We start from the raw sequence: 16285 nt of genomic DNA on the forward strand, positions 1-16285 counted from the left end.
GCTGGGTACACCTGCTGGGTGTCTCTTTAACACCTTCAGTTCCTCCCAGCTTTGAGAAGATGGTATATGTCTGAGTCTTCCTGATTCTATAAAAGCAGCTTATAGAAGCTCGCAAGGGACACACAACAGGGCCGGGACACAGCATCTTAGTAAAAGTGTCACATTGCCAACCTCACCTCATGAGATGCAGTCTTCAGCTTCTATTCCCCAAGTCTCTGGTTGGCAGCACAGCCCCGTGAACCCCTAAGGCTGACACATGGTTTCCATAAGGACCCTATAGTCCTTATCTGCATAAGCAGATAGTACTAATCGTTGCCTGGACACAGAGTAAAGAGAGTCTATGGGGGCGGCAAAGAGGAAGTAGGGGTATTTTCATGACCCGATTTCCTTTCTTTAGCTCTTCTGACCAGGAAATTCCGTCAGGAAGGACATAGCAAATATTGAACATTGGTAATAGTGGCGAAGTGGGGATCTGCCTTCTTGCCTGAGCATGTTTGTGTGAGCCCCACCCCCACCTTAGAGCCATGGTTCCCCTCCTGCCAGGGTGAAGGCAGAGGAGCTCTGTGTCCCAGGCTACTTGCCAAGCTGAGGCAGAAGGATTGAAAGTTCGGTGGCTGCCTGGACTGTTGGTGTAGTCCTGTCACAAAGAAAAAATGTGCAAGGAGGACTTGGGATGGCGGCCTCACAGTAGCATGCTTTCCTAGCATACACGCAGCCCTGGCTTTGATCCACATGGCAAAGGTACTAAATTAAAATACAACAGAGATGGCAAAGGTGGGGGAGATCTGCAGACAGAACTGTGATGAGCAGAGAAAGTTGACTGATGGGAGAGCCTGGAGTTGAGAATTTCTTTCCACAGTCATAGTCACGGAAAGGGGCGAAGGCGCCAGCAAGATGGCTCAGTGGCTAATGAACTTGCTGCATCTCCTAGATGCACCAAGATGCACATGAAGAGGGAAGGAGAGAACTCATTCCACAGACTCGTCCTGTGACTCCATACACACACATACACACACACACACACACACACACACACACACACACACACACACACACATGCGTGCACACACACTACTAGGCAAAGTGATGATGATGATGATGATGATGATGTGATGATGATAAGGCCACCCGTCTAACCTTCTAGTTGCGTTTGCCTTCCACAGCTGCGTGGTGGCAGGGGGTTCCACAGCAGCTCTGCGGCCTCATCATGTAGCCTCTGCTAAAATGGTGGTTGAGGACGGGGCACAGCTAATTCATAACTCTTAGGTATGTGGAAGTGGGGGTGGCGGTAGAGTCATGTGGACTTCCTATGGCCTTCCTGCTGGCCAGGAGGACATGGGCTTACCCTGGGTTCCACCAGCAGACACAGCCCTTCAGTGTACGGCTTTCCCAGGGCGCTAGATCCAACCTGTTGCAGTAAGGGGAGTGATGTGGATTCCCCACCATTGTCGGGCCTGGCATTGCTTTTAACTGAAGGTAACTAGATAACTAGGCCTCTCCCCTCATCTTTTTCCTCTCTCCTTCTCTTCCCTCTTCCCTCCTCTCTCCCCCTCAACTCTTCCTCCTCCCCTCCTCTTTTCCTCTTCTCCAGGAACATTGAGCTGCTCTGTACAGGACATCCGTTTGTCTCTTCTTTTTCAACGTTACTCTGGGAGGGGTCCATTTTGCTTGTCTGCAAGCTTACACATTTAAAATATTTAGTTAGGCTTCTGTCTGCAGCCGTCTAGCTGGTTTCCATAGTAGCCAAGGAACAGCTAAGGCAGAATAAACTGGCATTTAACAAACACAAAATAAAACAAGAGGAACACTCACACTCACAAATAGCTATTATATACACACTTTCGCACGGGTTTGCTCTGAAAAGGCCCCAGGTGGGTGATGAATGCCGTCCTTGCCCCAGAAGCCGGATGCTACTTAGTTCTAATCACTTGCAAAACTGGGAGATGCTGAAATTTCACTGAGATGTGCACAGGAAGGCTTCCTGAACAAGGCAGGGTGATTATTTTGTCATTGCCTCTGGAATATCTGGAAGGCCAGTTTGGGCTTGAACTTTCTGTGAAAACTACCTACTGTGTGCAGAGTATTGACTAAAGCAGCTTTGAATTTACCCATGACCATAATATAGAATGGTGGAATCTGGTGCTGTCTGAGGACCTGAGGCCTGGAGGCCTGAGATTGGAGCTCATACTGTGTCCCCAAGATGCGTCTCAGTCCTTCACTGCTCATTCTTTTGAAGGTGACAGCTGATGCAGAGGCTGGAAATTGCAGTTCCGCAGTATCTTCTAATGCCTATGTGCAGTGTAGGAGTGTGGCTGTGAGTCCTGCCACCCTGGAAACTGCAGACTGCTGGCAGCATCCTTGGCCATTACAAAAAATGATACCAGACACATTCTCTACCCACAATATCCAGAGTGGTTCCAGAATCACCAAATGCCCCGGATGAGAACAAAGTATTCCAAGTTAAGAAATTTATGTGTAGTTAGAGACACTATAAACAAAATTTCCCTTTGTTTTCAGAATAAATAAAAATACCTTTACAAACCTGCATTCACAGTAAGAGACTAATTAGATCCACTCAGGAACCTAAGGGAAAAATGCATCGCTCCTTCCTGGACTTGTTCATGGGACCAAAAGCCATCCTCTCCTTCCTCCATGGCTCCTGCAGGTCTAGTGCAGAATATAGAAGGAGCCCAGGAGCAGCCTTATCTTAGCGGCACCACACACAGCCCAGCTGCCATGTCCACCACCTGACACCACACACAGCCCGGCTGCCATGTCCACCACCTGACACCACACACAGCCCGGCTGTTATGTCCACTACCGGGAGCCACATGTCTTAACCCTTGGCTCTGCACCCACACCTGTGGGCTTTAGGGTCACCGATGGCCTGTCATTGGGAATCTTTTTTGCCATGACCACTTCCTCACCACTTCCATAGAGTCTTCCAGGGACACGTGACATTTTCCTTCAGAATAAACTCCCAGAGTTGGAGAGAAATGAGCATGTACAGTCGGAGACACCCTGGCTTTATTTTCACTCCACACACCAGAAGAGATGCTGGCCTGAAGGCACAGGCCTTGCTACAGGTCCTTGCTACTCTGGAGGCTGAGGCAGGAATACTCCCCTTTCTCTTTGGGAGGTTCTTCTCAGCATTCTGAGGTCACACACACACACACACCTCTAAGATGATCTAAAAGCCCTCATGAAAGCTGTAGGTGAGCAGGAGTGTGAGAGATGGTGGTCACATAGAAGAGGTGCAGGCCCACACAGTGGCTACCATCTCCTCTGTTGGCATCCCCCAGTGCAGGCCTGTCGGCCCTTTGGGGTCCATCACTGGGTGGGATGCTCAGGTCACTCTGCCTGGCAGGGACCCCAGTTCAGACTCAAGCACCTTCATTGTGCCTCATGGTATTCTTCATAATGAGTGGAAGGGTGTTAGCGCCCTCACTGTGTAGGCAGGCTGAAAGTGTTGTGGGCTGAGCAAGGAGCAGGATGGCCGCATCTGGGCAGGCTCTTGACCCGGTGACCTTGCCCAGAGGCCTATGACAATGACAGGAGGTGTCATGATGACAGTGACACGAATGACAAGTGGCAGAAGAATGCACCACGTCTGTGACCCGGGCCTGGCCACAGGTCTCTGGCTATAGATAAGCCCCGCAGTCAACTGGTCGTGGTATCTAGACAAGCCCTCACGCCTCCTGTCGCCCATGTATCTACAAAGCAAAGGGTGGTGATACTGTTCAAGTCTGAGATGGTCACCCAAACTTGAACTTCAGTAGTTTGTGACTTACACTGACAGGGAGGTAGTGCCAGACACAGCAGTAAGACAGTCAGTGTCAGGGCTGGAGGGCTGTCACGGTTCAGTGACTGGGAGGAGCTGAGGACACCAAGTCCATCACCAAGTCCATCACAATACAATGACACAGTTTTATGGACCACGTGAGGCTCATGGATGCTCACTCCTGCCAAGTGGGGCCTGGTGCTCTGGGGGCTATGGTTCCTCCCATGGTCCTCTCCCTCACAGCTTTCTAGCAACACTGGCTGGCAGTCACAAGAGACTGAACCAGTCACCACGTGTGTCTCCCAGTCCCAGCGCATTCAGCCCAGACCTGCAGACTGGTGGAGTCATGATGGAGTCTGAACTCACAGGACCACGGATATCTCTGCTCTCCTCAGGAGGATCCCAAGGATAGTGACAGATTGTCCACGGCTTGCCAAGACGCTTGCAGCTTACTTTTTATGGTGTTTTCACTCTCTTTGAGAAGTCATCTTGCGCTACCTTCTGAGATATGAGCTTCATGACCTACACAGCACCTAGAGCTGCTGGCGGCTTCCCCAGGCTGCAGCACACCATGCCTCTTGCACACACATCTACTGTGCAAAGCCCTGGGCCACTGCAGCCTCAATGTTGCAGGGTACCAAGAGATCTTTTAAAGTGGGAGGGTAATGGACCAAGAAGAAAGAGGGTCTCGGGCCCAAGGGCTAGAGTGATGGGCCTGATAAATAAGGGGGATGGGCCCAGGGGAATGAAGTATTGGACCAGAGGTTGGGTAGAGGTTATTCAGCACCATGTCCCTTGCAATATTATCAACAGGCTGTAGAACTCAGCCATGGACTCAGGGCTGGGATCTTAAACCAAGAGAGGGTTACTCTCTTCCAGTGGGAGGTCAGAGTCCAAGATCAAAGAGCTGCCTGGGTCTGGGTCTGGGTCTGAGGGGTTGGCTCCTTGTCTATCTAACTCCTGGCACGCTGATGATTTTTGGTAGTCTACAAATCACTTTATCTTTGTTTTCATCTCCTGACAATGTTCCCCCTGTGTGCCTGTGTCTAAAGGGTCACCCACCATTGTGGGTCTAACCCCATTGCAAAATCCATCTCCAAACGGGACCACCTTTTATGGCACTAGAGGTTGGGGAGCATCCGATCCCTTGTAGCTGGAGCCCAAGGAAGCTCACAGCTGCTCGTGATCTGATCCTTCAAAAGTGCTGATGGGCTAGAAGACCCAATATTAGTTTCATAAACAACAGTGTCTTTTTGGCAAACTATACCCACAGGCCCCATTGCCACAGTCAAGCACTGTACCAGCCAGGCAGATGACAACAGCGAGGGACGCTTCATCTTCGGTATTTACCGTGAGGCCGCATGTCGCTCTGATTCCTCAGGGGCACCTCAGCGCTCCGCTGGGAAATATGTGACCTCATTTGCATTTTCTAATTGAATTGCTATCGGCTTTCCTGCAAGACTGCACAAAGGGACGTTCTTCCAGATTTGAGCACCGCTCGCATCACACACAGAAAGGCGGCCTTTAATAGCTGCTGGGGGTGGTGGGGGGAGGAGAGAAGTTGCCAATTTTTTATGGTTCATCTAACTGTAAAGCTGTCGGTTTTACCCAGAGCCACGGAGAGTCGCTGAAATAATGAATGGGGAGGCGTTGGATACAGAAGCCTTGGCAGAAGAGAAATGAAAGAGCAGAACCGAGAAATTAGGGGGTCCCTGGGCAATGGCCCTTGAGGGATTCACTCCAAGTCCCTTTTCCATGAGAGCTTCCCCGGAACTCAAACATCCTGTGCTCTCTGCTTTACAGGCGGCCATTTTCCTCTCTAGAACCTTCTGGAACAGGGCTCTCACTTAGGGTGCACCACCATGCAAATTCTCCTCCGTCAGGCCCTGCTGGGAAGACTTGACGTGTGGGTGTACATGTGTGCTTGTCTGTAGCACATGCATGTGTGCCTGTGTGTAAGCGTAATGTATACGCATGCATACATGTAGTATGTACATGTACCATGTACTGTGTGCAACGCATGTATGTGTACTATGCATGTAGCATATGTGTGCATGTAGTTTAACGTGTGTAAATGTGCAGTGTCTTGTAGTGAATGTGCAGTGTATGCGCGTATCTAGTGTATGTTGTACATGTGTGCATGTATGTTGTTTGGTTCTATGTGTGTGAATATATGTGTGTGTGTGTGTGTGTGTAGTGTGTGTGTGGTGCATATGTATGCATGAATGTGTATGGTTAGTGTTTTGATTCCCAGCATCACATGTATTCTATACATATAGATTATATGTGTATGTAGGCATTTGTTACACGTATGTACAGCGTGTGTGTCTGATTTAGTGCACGTACATTTATATGCGCTATAAGTATGTAGTCTGTGAGCTTGCACGTGCATGTGTTTGTGTGTAGCGGTTTGTGTCTGTATTGTGTATGTGTGTAGTGTGTGGGATGTGTGTGTGCTAGGTGTGCATTTGTGTCATGTTCCCTGTACGATATGTATGTGTCGTGTGTGCTTGTGCAGTGTACTGTGATCAGTTTATGTGTTGCGTGTGTGCCCAAGTTTTTCTGTATAGGTGTGAATATGTGGCTATAGTGTGAGTAGGTATATCTGAATGTATTTGTGTGTGCAGCGTATGTAAAGTATATGTGTCATGTGTGTGCATGTGTGTATGCAGGCCAGAGGTTAACATCAGTGCCTTCTTTGATTGCTCTTCACTGTATCAAGTAGGGACAGCACACTTTTTCCTGCAGGTCACAGAGTAGAGTTTTTAAACATTGCAGGTCAGGAGAGAAACTTGAATGTGTTGTACAGGAACTTATGTAACCATTTAAAACACACCCTAGGGTGTGGTTTGATGGGAGAAGGCCCTGGTTTCCATTCCTGGCATCATATGTATAATATATATGCATATGTGTATCAAAATATATATTATGTATGTACACACATATGTATGTATGTATGCATGTATGTATATGGGGGTCCCTGGGCAACAGTCACTGAGGAATTTACTTTAGTGTCCCTTTCCATGAGAGCTGCCTTGGGCCTTTCATGCTCTCTGCCTCCAGGTGGCCAGTTCTTCTCTAGGCCCTTGTGCAGCTAGTGAACTTGCTCTCTTGCTGGAGTCTGTCAATGGTGGGGACTGAGTGGGTAAGGGCATTTACTTACTGCCAGGCCTGACAAGCCCCTGGAGTCTACATGGCAGAAGGAGAGAGTGGGCTTCCGCAAGCTCTTTGACTTCGCCTTGTAGGCTGTAGCATGTGTGCCCCTTATCTATATACACACACGTAAATAAATTACGTGAACTACTGACTGGCATTCAGATTCCCTGCTGATGTTCATTGTTGGCACACAGAGCCCGGCTCCTCCATACCCAGCTGGCCTCATCCATAAGTCTCAGTAACCTGAGACTTATCATCCTGTTATGCTTTAATTTCAATATGCTAGCCTTATTTATCTTCATTTCCTTTTCTTGTCTTATTGCATTGGCTTGGTCTTTCAGTGCATGAGGTGGGAGCCCCCTTTTTCTGTTTCAACAGCCAATTGGACAGCCAGTATTGAGTTTGTAGATCCCCTTTCTGAGCCACTGTAAGGTGACTTCCTTTCCTAATAACCTGAATATTGCTAATATCTGGAACAGAAGTTAACTTTTAGTAACTGATACGTGGAGGATTATGCAGTCTTTTAATCCTTTGTTTTATGAATTGCATATATTAAACTAATCTTATATTCTTAAGATAAATGCTGCTCAGTCGTGATTTATCAATCTATGTAAACATAACTAGATAAAAATTTGTTAATATCTCGATTTTATAAATTTATAGGCATGATGATGCTTTCTACCACACCTTCCAAATAGTTTTGGTCTTTGGCTGGGAATGTGGTTTTGCTGGTTTTGGAAAAGGCTTTTGTTAGGAAAAATTAGTTTCTACCAGGTTTTGGGAATGACTCGTGGTGAGTTCCAGATGTGAGCCCTGATTGTGCTGGTTTGAGACATACTCTCCATTATGGTTTACAGGACTGACCTTCCCATTTAATTCTTGGGACAAGTTTCTTGTGGAATTAATTCTAATTTCTCCTCTTAGCCAAGGTAGAATCTACTTGCAGAGTTGGAATATTTCCTTGATACAGACTTTAATTTTATTTATAGTAATAAACAAATCTGGCTGTTTCTTTGCCTTTTGGCCAAGATCAAGTATTAATATCGATCAGAGTTTTTTCTCAAGTTAGTTTTGGTAAAGTTTATGTTTGTAGATTCTCAATGCTTTTGGTATAAAAACACATTACACACTCCCTTCACATAATTTCTTAGCGTTCATATGATTGATTGGTCAGAGCCATCTTTTCATCTTAGAATCGGTTATCTGCTGCTTCTGTCTTTTTTCTTACCTAGAATGATCAACTTTGCCATTTAAGAGCCGACTTCTGTCACACATCTTACAACTTTATGATTGCCTAGTCCTCTCTCTCTTCCCCCTTTCTCTTTGCTATTTTTTTCTGTTTTACTTGAGCCTCATCTTCTACTCTTTTGGTAATTTTTAGGGTTGGGTACTTTGAAGACGGTTTTATTTCTTTATCCCATTGTCCATTAAGCCCAGACATTCCGCTTGGTGTACTCCACTAGTTTTATTATTCAGGCAACATATTGTCTAATTTACGTTTCAGTTCTTTTCTACCAGGGGATAATAACAAGGCTTGACTTACAAACCTATGGAGACTTTCAAGTTATGTTCTTTGCCATTGATTTTTAGCTTAATTGCTCAAACATTAAAAAAATAATAATAATCCACAACTCAGGCTTGTTTGGACTTTAAATCTTGCAACTCTAGTGTGGCTTTTTTGGGTTAAAAATTGGAGCTTGTCTTTCTGTGGTTAGAGGTCGCACCCATAGAAGAACCCACCTGAGCAACGGTGGGTTCTGGTTTTCAAACTTCTCTGCACAACGTTGAGCTTCCTGACTGTTTGGCTCCCGTATGTTTCCTCGCTGCACTTTGTCCGTTACTCACAGATGGACAAATGTTAACGTTTGCAATGGATGCACACCTGCTTGCTGCTTCTCCCTTTAATTCTATCAACTTTGCTGTGAACAGCTTGAAGTCACATACGTGCACACCAATTCAGAGCCCGCATATCTTCTCATCTCTGTGAAGCGACCCCTTTGCATCATGCTTTATCTTGGTCTGTTTGTCTGATGTCAACAGAGCTGCCTCCAGCTTTCTTCTGGTTGTTATTTACACAGTTTTTTGGGGTTTTTTTTTCCCCCTAGGATTTTACTTTCAACCTGTCTCCATTCTTAGGCCTTCAAGATGTGTATTTAGCAAGCTGTACCTAGCAGGGTTTTTACTTATTCAATGTGTCAACATGTTTTCCTTTATTTGTATGTTAACATGTCTTCATTTTTATAATTACCGATGTATTTGTAAGCATACCATCTTACTCCAAGAGAAATGTATTAGCCCATCTGTTCTGTGTTTTCCTTTCTCCTTTCTTGAATTTATTATCTTTGAACACACAGACATACACACACAGTCTTATGACTCTCAGGGATTTCTCAACGACTTTAGAATAAGTATTTTTTTTTAAGGAAGGCTTTATTTTTTAAATATTTAACTATTCGGTTTTATAGGTGTCTGAGTGTTTTTCCTGCAAATACATACGTGCATGGTTGTGTGCGGTGCCTGCAAAGGCCAGAAGAGGTGTAGGATCCCCTGGAACTAGAGCTGAAAGGAGCTGTGAGCCACCGTATGTGTGTGGGGAACTGAACTTGGGTCCGCTGGAAGAACATTAAGTGCCTTTAACCATGGAACCATCTCTCGAGCCCCTTATCTTATCATCAAAATATAACAGAAGCTGAACATCTCTTATCAGAAAACTCAACATCTGAAATGTTTTGAGCACCATCCACCTAAAATGGAAAATTCCACACCTGACTTGGTGTGCTAGGTCACAGTACACACACACACACACACACACACACACACACACACACACACTGGCACAGCTGCAGGCTATGTGTACAAAGTGTCGATGAAACAGATGAATTCTGTGTTTAGCCTTGGGTGATGTCCCCAAGATGCCTCACTGTAGACTCCAGAAAATATTCTAAAATCTGAAAAAGTCAGAAACCCTCTGGCTGCAAACATCAGCTTAAATTAAAATTGGATCCATAAAATTCCACACGGTTCTCAATCTTCCTGTATGCTGTGACCCTTTAACACAGTTTCTCATGCTTTGGTGACCCCCAACCATAAAATTATTTTGTTGCTACTTCATAACTGTAATTTTGCTGCTGGTGATCTCCTTTACACTCAGTGGGAAAGAACGTCCTTCCAAGGTTCTGCTCCTATTTGGATTCAAGAAACAAGACTAAAACCCAATTTCTGCTTCTCCAAAGTGAGTTCCTTGGTACACCTGTCCACAGGTTGATCCGTGAAGGGTTCCATGGTCAGATGTATTTTTGGAAATTTGCAGATTTTCTCCCACAAAGAGGCTTTCACAGGCAGACTCAGTTGTGGAAGGTTCTGGGCAAGCCCATACCAAAGGATGCATTTAACTTCACTCAGCTAACTTTGGGTCCTCTGGGCATTTCCTGCCCCCATGCAGCAGCCTGAGACTGTGACTATGGAAGCACACACGGTTTGAGGGACCCGGCATGCTTCCCTCTCCAATTATGCTGGTTTTCTCAGGGTCTCTTTACTGCAGGCACCTGGGCTGCAAGCTCTCTGCTGGCCCCAGTCCTGATGCCTTGAAGCTAATGCAACCACCCAGAATGGAACTGAGAGCATGTGGGGTGTCATGGAGGCTGCCAGGAGTCTGGTCAGATTACCGGAGAGTGCAAGAGCCCCTTCTCATTCATCATCACTCTCTCCCTCCCCTCATTTATCCATCTGTCCCTGCTTTCCCCTCCTCTCTTTCTCCCTTTCTCCACCTCTCTCCCCACCATTCCCATCTCAGTTTCTTCCTGTCTGTTGTCCCCTTCCCCGCTATCTCTCGTAACTCTGAATTATTCTTGCCCTGATTTCTCCACCCTCGGGGACCTGCTTTGTTTGCCAATCTTCCTGGCCTTCAAAGGGAGTGATATAGCAGGCAGGACGCCCTGAGAGTCCAGGCTACATACAGAACTTGTGGTTTACAGCTCAAGGTAGAAGCGTGAATGCAACAAAGGGCATAATGGTGACAGTTTGGTGGACCGGCCTGCTCAGATATCCTACCCATGAGGGTGAGTCTACCTCAGAATAATGCAGAGGCTGGGAGTGATGATATGCCTTTGATGGGCAAAGCCAAAGAGATGTCAACTCACACCTTCCATGAGCCAGGAAAAGGCTCTGCCTGGGATCCTCCCAGCTCCCCGACAGAGCAGGGGACACCTTATCTCTGCACGCACACCTTCCTGCCTGTGTCCTCTTACCTTGTGTCCAGAGTGTGGGGATGAAGTCTGGGCTACCAGCAGTCTCACCATGGCATCCCATTGCTCAGCGGTCTGGCGTTCCCGTGCAGTCACCGTAAAGGCCACCTGCTCTGAGGGGATCTTCAGCTCCCGAGTGGCAAAGACCGTCCCATCCGCCCCGACTTTGAAGTCCAAGCTGTTGGTCTCATACTGTGTCCCTTTGGTGTCCAAGCAGCTGCTGAATTTGACTGTAAGAGGAGAAAAGATGGTCAGGGTGACCAGCAGACAGAAGCTGCAACACATCTGGTACAACGTCTGGATCCCCAAGTAGCCCTAAGACAGTAAGGACCTCACGGGGGTCTCCTCTGTCTTCCAGGAGAAGTAACTGGAGGCCAGAAAAAAAGGACAGAAGGATGTTCAGGCACCCACCCTCCAAACCCAGGCAGAACCCTTCACTCCTGTCAGTTTCTGCACCATGCAGAACCTGTGTGGCTCAGTGGGAGCAGGAGTCTCCACCCTCTGACCCTCCACATTCCCACCTCTAGCCTCACAGCAGTCTCTGCCTGTCAGTGCAGATGACCCAGTCTTTTGGGTCCATTTTTGTGCCCAAGACGGCTACGTGCCATGGAGGAACCAGTGAAAGCTGATGTGTCAGGGTTCTTCCCTGACATCAGGAACATTCTGGAAATGGGAGTGGCCTTTCTGTGACTTAGTAAAACCTGACACTTGTCAGCCACCTGTGTCCTGCTGGGGCAGAGGCAGGATAACAGGCCTTGCTTAGCCACAACCTTTCTTGGTTAGTCGCAGAGTTAGCAGATAGCTCAAGTACGGTGTTTTGCATCATTTTGCTTCCAAACATTAATTAGGCAACGAAACTGTCAGCCCCTCCTGACGGCCAGTGCTGCAGCCATTTCTAAATCCACTACAGAAAGAGACATCTCCAAGTCCGCATATTTATCTGGGCCATGTTAGTGCATTTTTTTAGACACATGCTTTTGTGCCTGTCACCCAATGCCTCGGTAAATTATGAAGCACCAACAGCTGGTGTCACATTTTGCTGATAAAAGCAATGGATAAAGCTACCCAGTATTTATAAAAATGTGGGTATCTAAGCAATTATGGTGGGAGGATTGGTTTTATAAGCAATTCCACTGTCACAGCTTACATGATTTAATTACTATTTATTCTAGAAACTAAAAAAAAGCGACTTGCAGTTACATTTGATAAAGTGTTTTCCTGCATGTTCACCTTTTATTGTTGCCTGCCTTGAAATAATAAATAACTTGGGTTCTCTTGTCTAGAATAATTCACTACAGATGTCTCCCCAGTTCCTGGTCCTGTTTGTGGGTTTAATATTATCCGTTTGTCTGTCAGTCTGTTTGGTTTATTAAGACAGGGTTTCTCCGTGTAGCCTTGGCTGTTCTGGAACTCTCTTTGTAGATCAGACTGGCCTTGAACTCAGAGAGTCATGTGCCTCTGCCTCTCAAGTACTGGGATTAAAGGCATGCACCACTATGCCTAGCTTGAGAATGTTTTTAAGTATAATGAGACCAGGAATTTCTGCTCTGTCAGGAGGCAGAGTGGCCAGTATAGAGAGTCTGGCTGTGTCTTCTGAGGGTCAGGGTTCTAAGCATCTCTGTGGTCAAGCATCCTTGTAGTGGGAACTAGGTTTTCACTCTATCAGAGGCAACAAAGCATTCTCTCACACTTTACGCTATCAAAGGGTCTGGGTCCTCAAATAACTTGACGTCATTGCAGCATTACTTGTATTGTGGGTTTGACTCTGCCCCCTGACAGAGTAGAAATGATTGGTTTCATTATATTTAAAAACACTTTCAAGCCTGGCATAGTGGCACACACCTTTAATCCTGGCACTCAGAGAAGCAGAGGCAGGCAGATCTCTGAGTTTGAGGCCCGCCTGGTTTGCAGAGAGTGAGTTCCAATAACACTCCAGAAGGGAGGTCTACTCCACCATGATCGGGAGACGCAAGAGTGACCCTTACTCCATGAGCACGCTGCCCAACTCATAAGGATACGTGAAGCGTCTTAAAAATCACAAGGCAGGGCTGGTGGCAGAGGTGGCTCCTGGGTAAAGGCACAGGCCATGAAGCCAGATGACCTGAGTTTGGTCCCTGGGATCCATATGTTGGAAGAAGGGAACTGACCCCCATACTTGTCTTCTACATGCACACTGCAGCTTGTGCTGTCCCCTCCCCCCCCCACATGAGTAAGTAAAAAGTGAAGAAATGTGTTAAGGCCACAATGCAGAACCTACTGGACTGTGCCCCATTTGGGGCAGCTCACCCCCAGTCTCTCCGGAACGAGTTGGCTTTGCTTCGCCGCATGACTTTCTGCTTAACCTATCTGTGTCTCCCAACCAAATTTTTTCTCTCCAGAGGACAAGGACTGGAAGATCCCTGGAAGTTTCTCTGGAGGACAGGGGTTGGGTTGTGGCTCCCTGGCACTGTTTACTTTTCCATCGAAGAAAAAACTTTTGTTTTGTTTTGTTTTTTAAAGCGAAAAGAAATGAGCAATCTCTTGGCCCCAGTCACAATCAAATTAAAATCAGCAACTGATCGAGTGGGCCTGTCATTGCTGACCCGAAACTGCTACCGATAGAGATAAAGATGACAGTGGTCGTGGAGAGATCAGCACAAAACACTCAGATAAGCCTCCGTGTTCTAAAGGCCGTTTCCTAGAAAAGCCAGTGGCACCTGGCGGCACTGGGGACTGATCTCTTACACCCTCCCCGTGGTGGTGACAGGGAGCTCTCCGGAGTCAGGGGGGTGACGATGAAAACTCCATGTCAGGCTAATGTCCCTTTGGGCATCTGTAGAGGACTCCAGCAGGAGTCCTGTGTGCTGTGTGCGACCCTGTGTGGGAAAACCAGACGACAGAGGCCAAGGTCACACCCCGAGTGATCAGGGCTAGAAGCAGAGGTGAATCCCCTTGAAACAAAGGACCTGTTAGCAGGGTTCACTTATCAGTAAAGCCCTAAACCGCTCGCTCCAGGGCCAAACCATCACAAAGGCATCCTTTCTCTTTCCATATTGGGCATTATTTTATTTTTTGAGATAGGTTCTCATTCTTTAGCCCAAGTCTGGCTTCACACCCACAGAGATATTCTTGCTTCCTGAGCATTGGCATTACAGGTGGCATCGCGAGCACTGTGCCTGGGGTCAGGGCACTTAGAGTATCTATCTTTATATGGCTCAAACAGTAATCGGTACAGCAAGCTGATGCCCTTGGACCGCTCCTGACACCAGGGGTCAAATCTCACCTCTTAGACTCCTCTCGGAGCCCCCTGTGTGGGAGTGGCCCTCCCTTCGTCACCAGTTCTGAAACCAGGGAGTCCGGTACTCCCTGAACATGAACACACAGCCTTCACAGTGGGTCTCAGCCGCCCAGCATTTCTTTTGTTTCTCCAGAAGGCTTCAGATACCTCCGTTCAAAATGTGTCCCTACAATTCTCCTGTCCCCCCAGGCCCAGTAGCACAGGTGCAGCCATGCTCAGAGATGCGTTCCATGCACCCCGAATCCTGGTCACCTTGCACTACAGAAAGAAGCTCAGCTTTCAGCAGGAGGCTGGCTTTTAACCTTTCACCTTTTTTTTTTTTTTTTTTTACTTTTAGATGCTGGCTCTGTGGATGGAGCTGAGGTGGCACACGTCTGGTGGGGCTCCTCCTCAGCAGAGGTGGCCTGACATTCGTGGGGGCAGCAGACAGCATCTCACCAAGACAGAGCGTGGCGGAATTGTGCTGCATCTGCGAACTCGTCATTTTATTATTCCCCTTGTTAGGTGAGTTGAGAAAGATCAAACGAGCCAGACGTGAGCTTGCAGCTGGATCCTTGTAGAGGGACAGACAGCTTTCTGCCTGCTGTTCGGCTCACAGAACCAGCATTCTCACTCCATCTCCCCCCTCCTCTTTCCCACAATTGCCCAGGGTCTCCCTACCATCCAGCCAGGGCTCTAGGTGTGGACAAGAAGGCTCAGAGTTTGCTCAAGTGGGCCTTGGTGTGCAGAGGACAATAAATGGATAAGCTAGCATATAAATAAAACCCCAGTGGCCAGGACAACATGGGAGATAAGAGGGGCCAGTGCAGAGGAGATGTCTGTCCTTCCTCAGTCTTAGAGGAAATGTCCTGAGGTGGGACAGCGGTGCAAAGACCCTGAGACAGCCCTGGTTTAGGTATGACTTTGTGGACATATGGTTGCTGATAAAGAACCCACTAGAAACAAGCTCTTCCTTAGTGTGACATGAGCAGTTAGCCTGGCAAGGCTAACACCCAGTCCTCCCATACAGACCCTGCTCTCTTCCACCTGCATCTTCGTCTTGTACCTGCTGTGATGCGGGGCCAGAGCATCCATCATTTGATGAGGGACTTCGAGGCATCACAGCCAGGCACCTGCTAGCAGTCTCTGCCTTGCAGTTTGCTGCAGCACGCATCCTTGGCTCCTACATGAGAGTCCATGCAGAGAGTCCTTCTGTACTGGGGTTCCCGATGGCACTGGGCACCATGATGCCCTGGAATATCATGGCAGAAGCCGCGGAGCCTCCTCAGAGCAGGGCAGCAGGGGATTTGGGACATGTGACTTGGCACTGCTAGGTTTTGTTACAGGGTCTGGTGGGGTAGAGCTGAGGTTCTTATCTGAGCAGAGATTGTTTCGCATTCCCACCAAACCTAGGCTGGAAATGGGTGGCATGTCACTAGAGCTGCACACAGGCTCCCAGAACCCCTGCAGGGCGTCTGTTTCGAGAATTCCTCCCCTGAGGAGATGGATCTACCCTCTCTGTATGAGGTCCCAGTGACACACTACAGTAAGATTCCACAAAATGCACCCGGGGAACTAATGAGTTGGGCTTGCTTACAGAACATGGGTGATTTTTTTTTCTATAGGATTGTGATTGTCCCCAAAGGAGCCACACTAGGAAAACCTCACCCAGCATAGGTGGAGACCCCCACCTCCTCCAGTGGAGCTGCCCCAGCCAATATACTCTAATGTTGCCTGATCCCCAGGCCATGTACATCTAGGACAGAAGGCACACAGATGAAATGGGAGTCTCAGGAGGCATCTGCCGGAATCTCAGGTGAAGGCCCCATGACCTCCCTGCCCCCCCCT

At 47.7% G+C, this 16285-nt stretch overlaps 1 protein-coding gene across 2 annotated transcripts in view; it reads right to left on the minus strand.

Moving 5' to 3' along the window:
* The window catches only part of Cdh4 (cadherin 4), a 451285-nt gene that overhangs the window by 110979 nt on the left and 324021 nt on the right, over positions 1 to 16285 (minus strand). For both annotated transcript variants that reach the window (XM_060382742.1, XM_060382741.1), the window contains exon 3: positions 11185 to 11411. In XM_060382742.1, coding sequence (XP_060238725.1) covers positions 11185 to 11411 — 227 coding nt within the window. The remainder of the gene's footprint in view (positions 1 to 11184; positions 11412 to 16285) is intronic.

Source organism: Meriones unguiculatus, chromosome 4 (assembly GCF_030254825.1).
Source record: "Meriones unguiculatus strain TT.TT164.6M chromosome 4, Bangor_MerUng_6.1, whole genome shotgun sequence".
In the NCBI taxonomy this organism is placed as follows: domain Eukaryota; kingdom Metazoa; phylum Chordata; class Mammalia; order Rodentia; family Muridae; genus Meriones; species Meriones unguiculatus.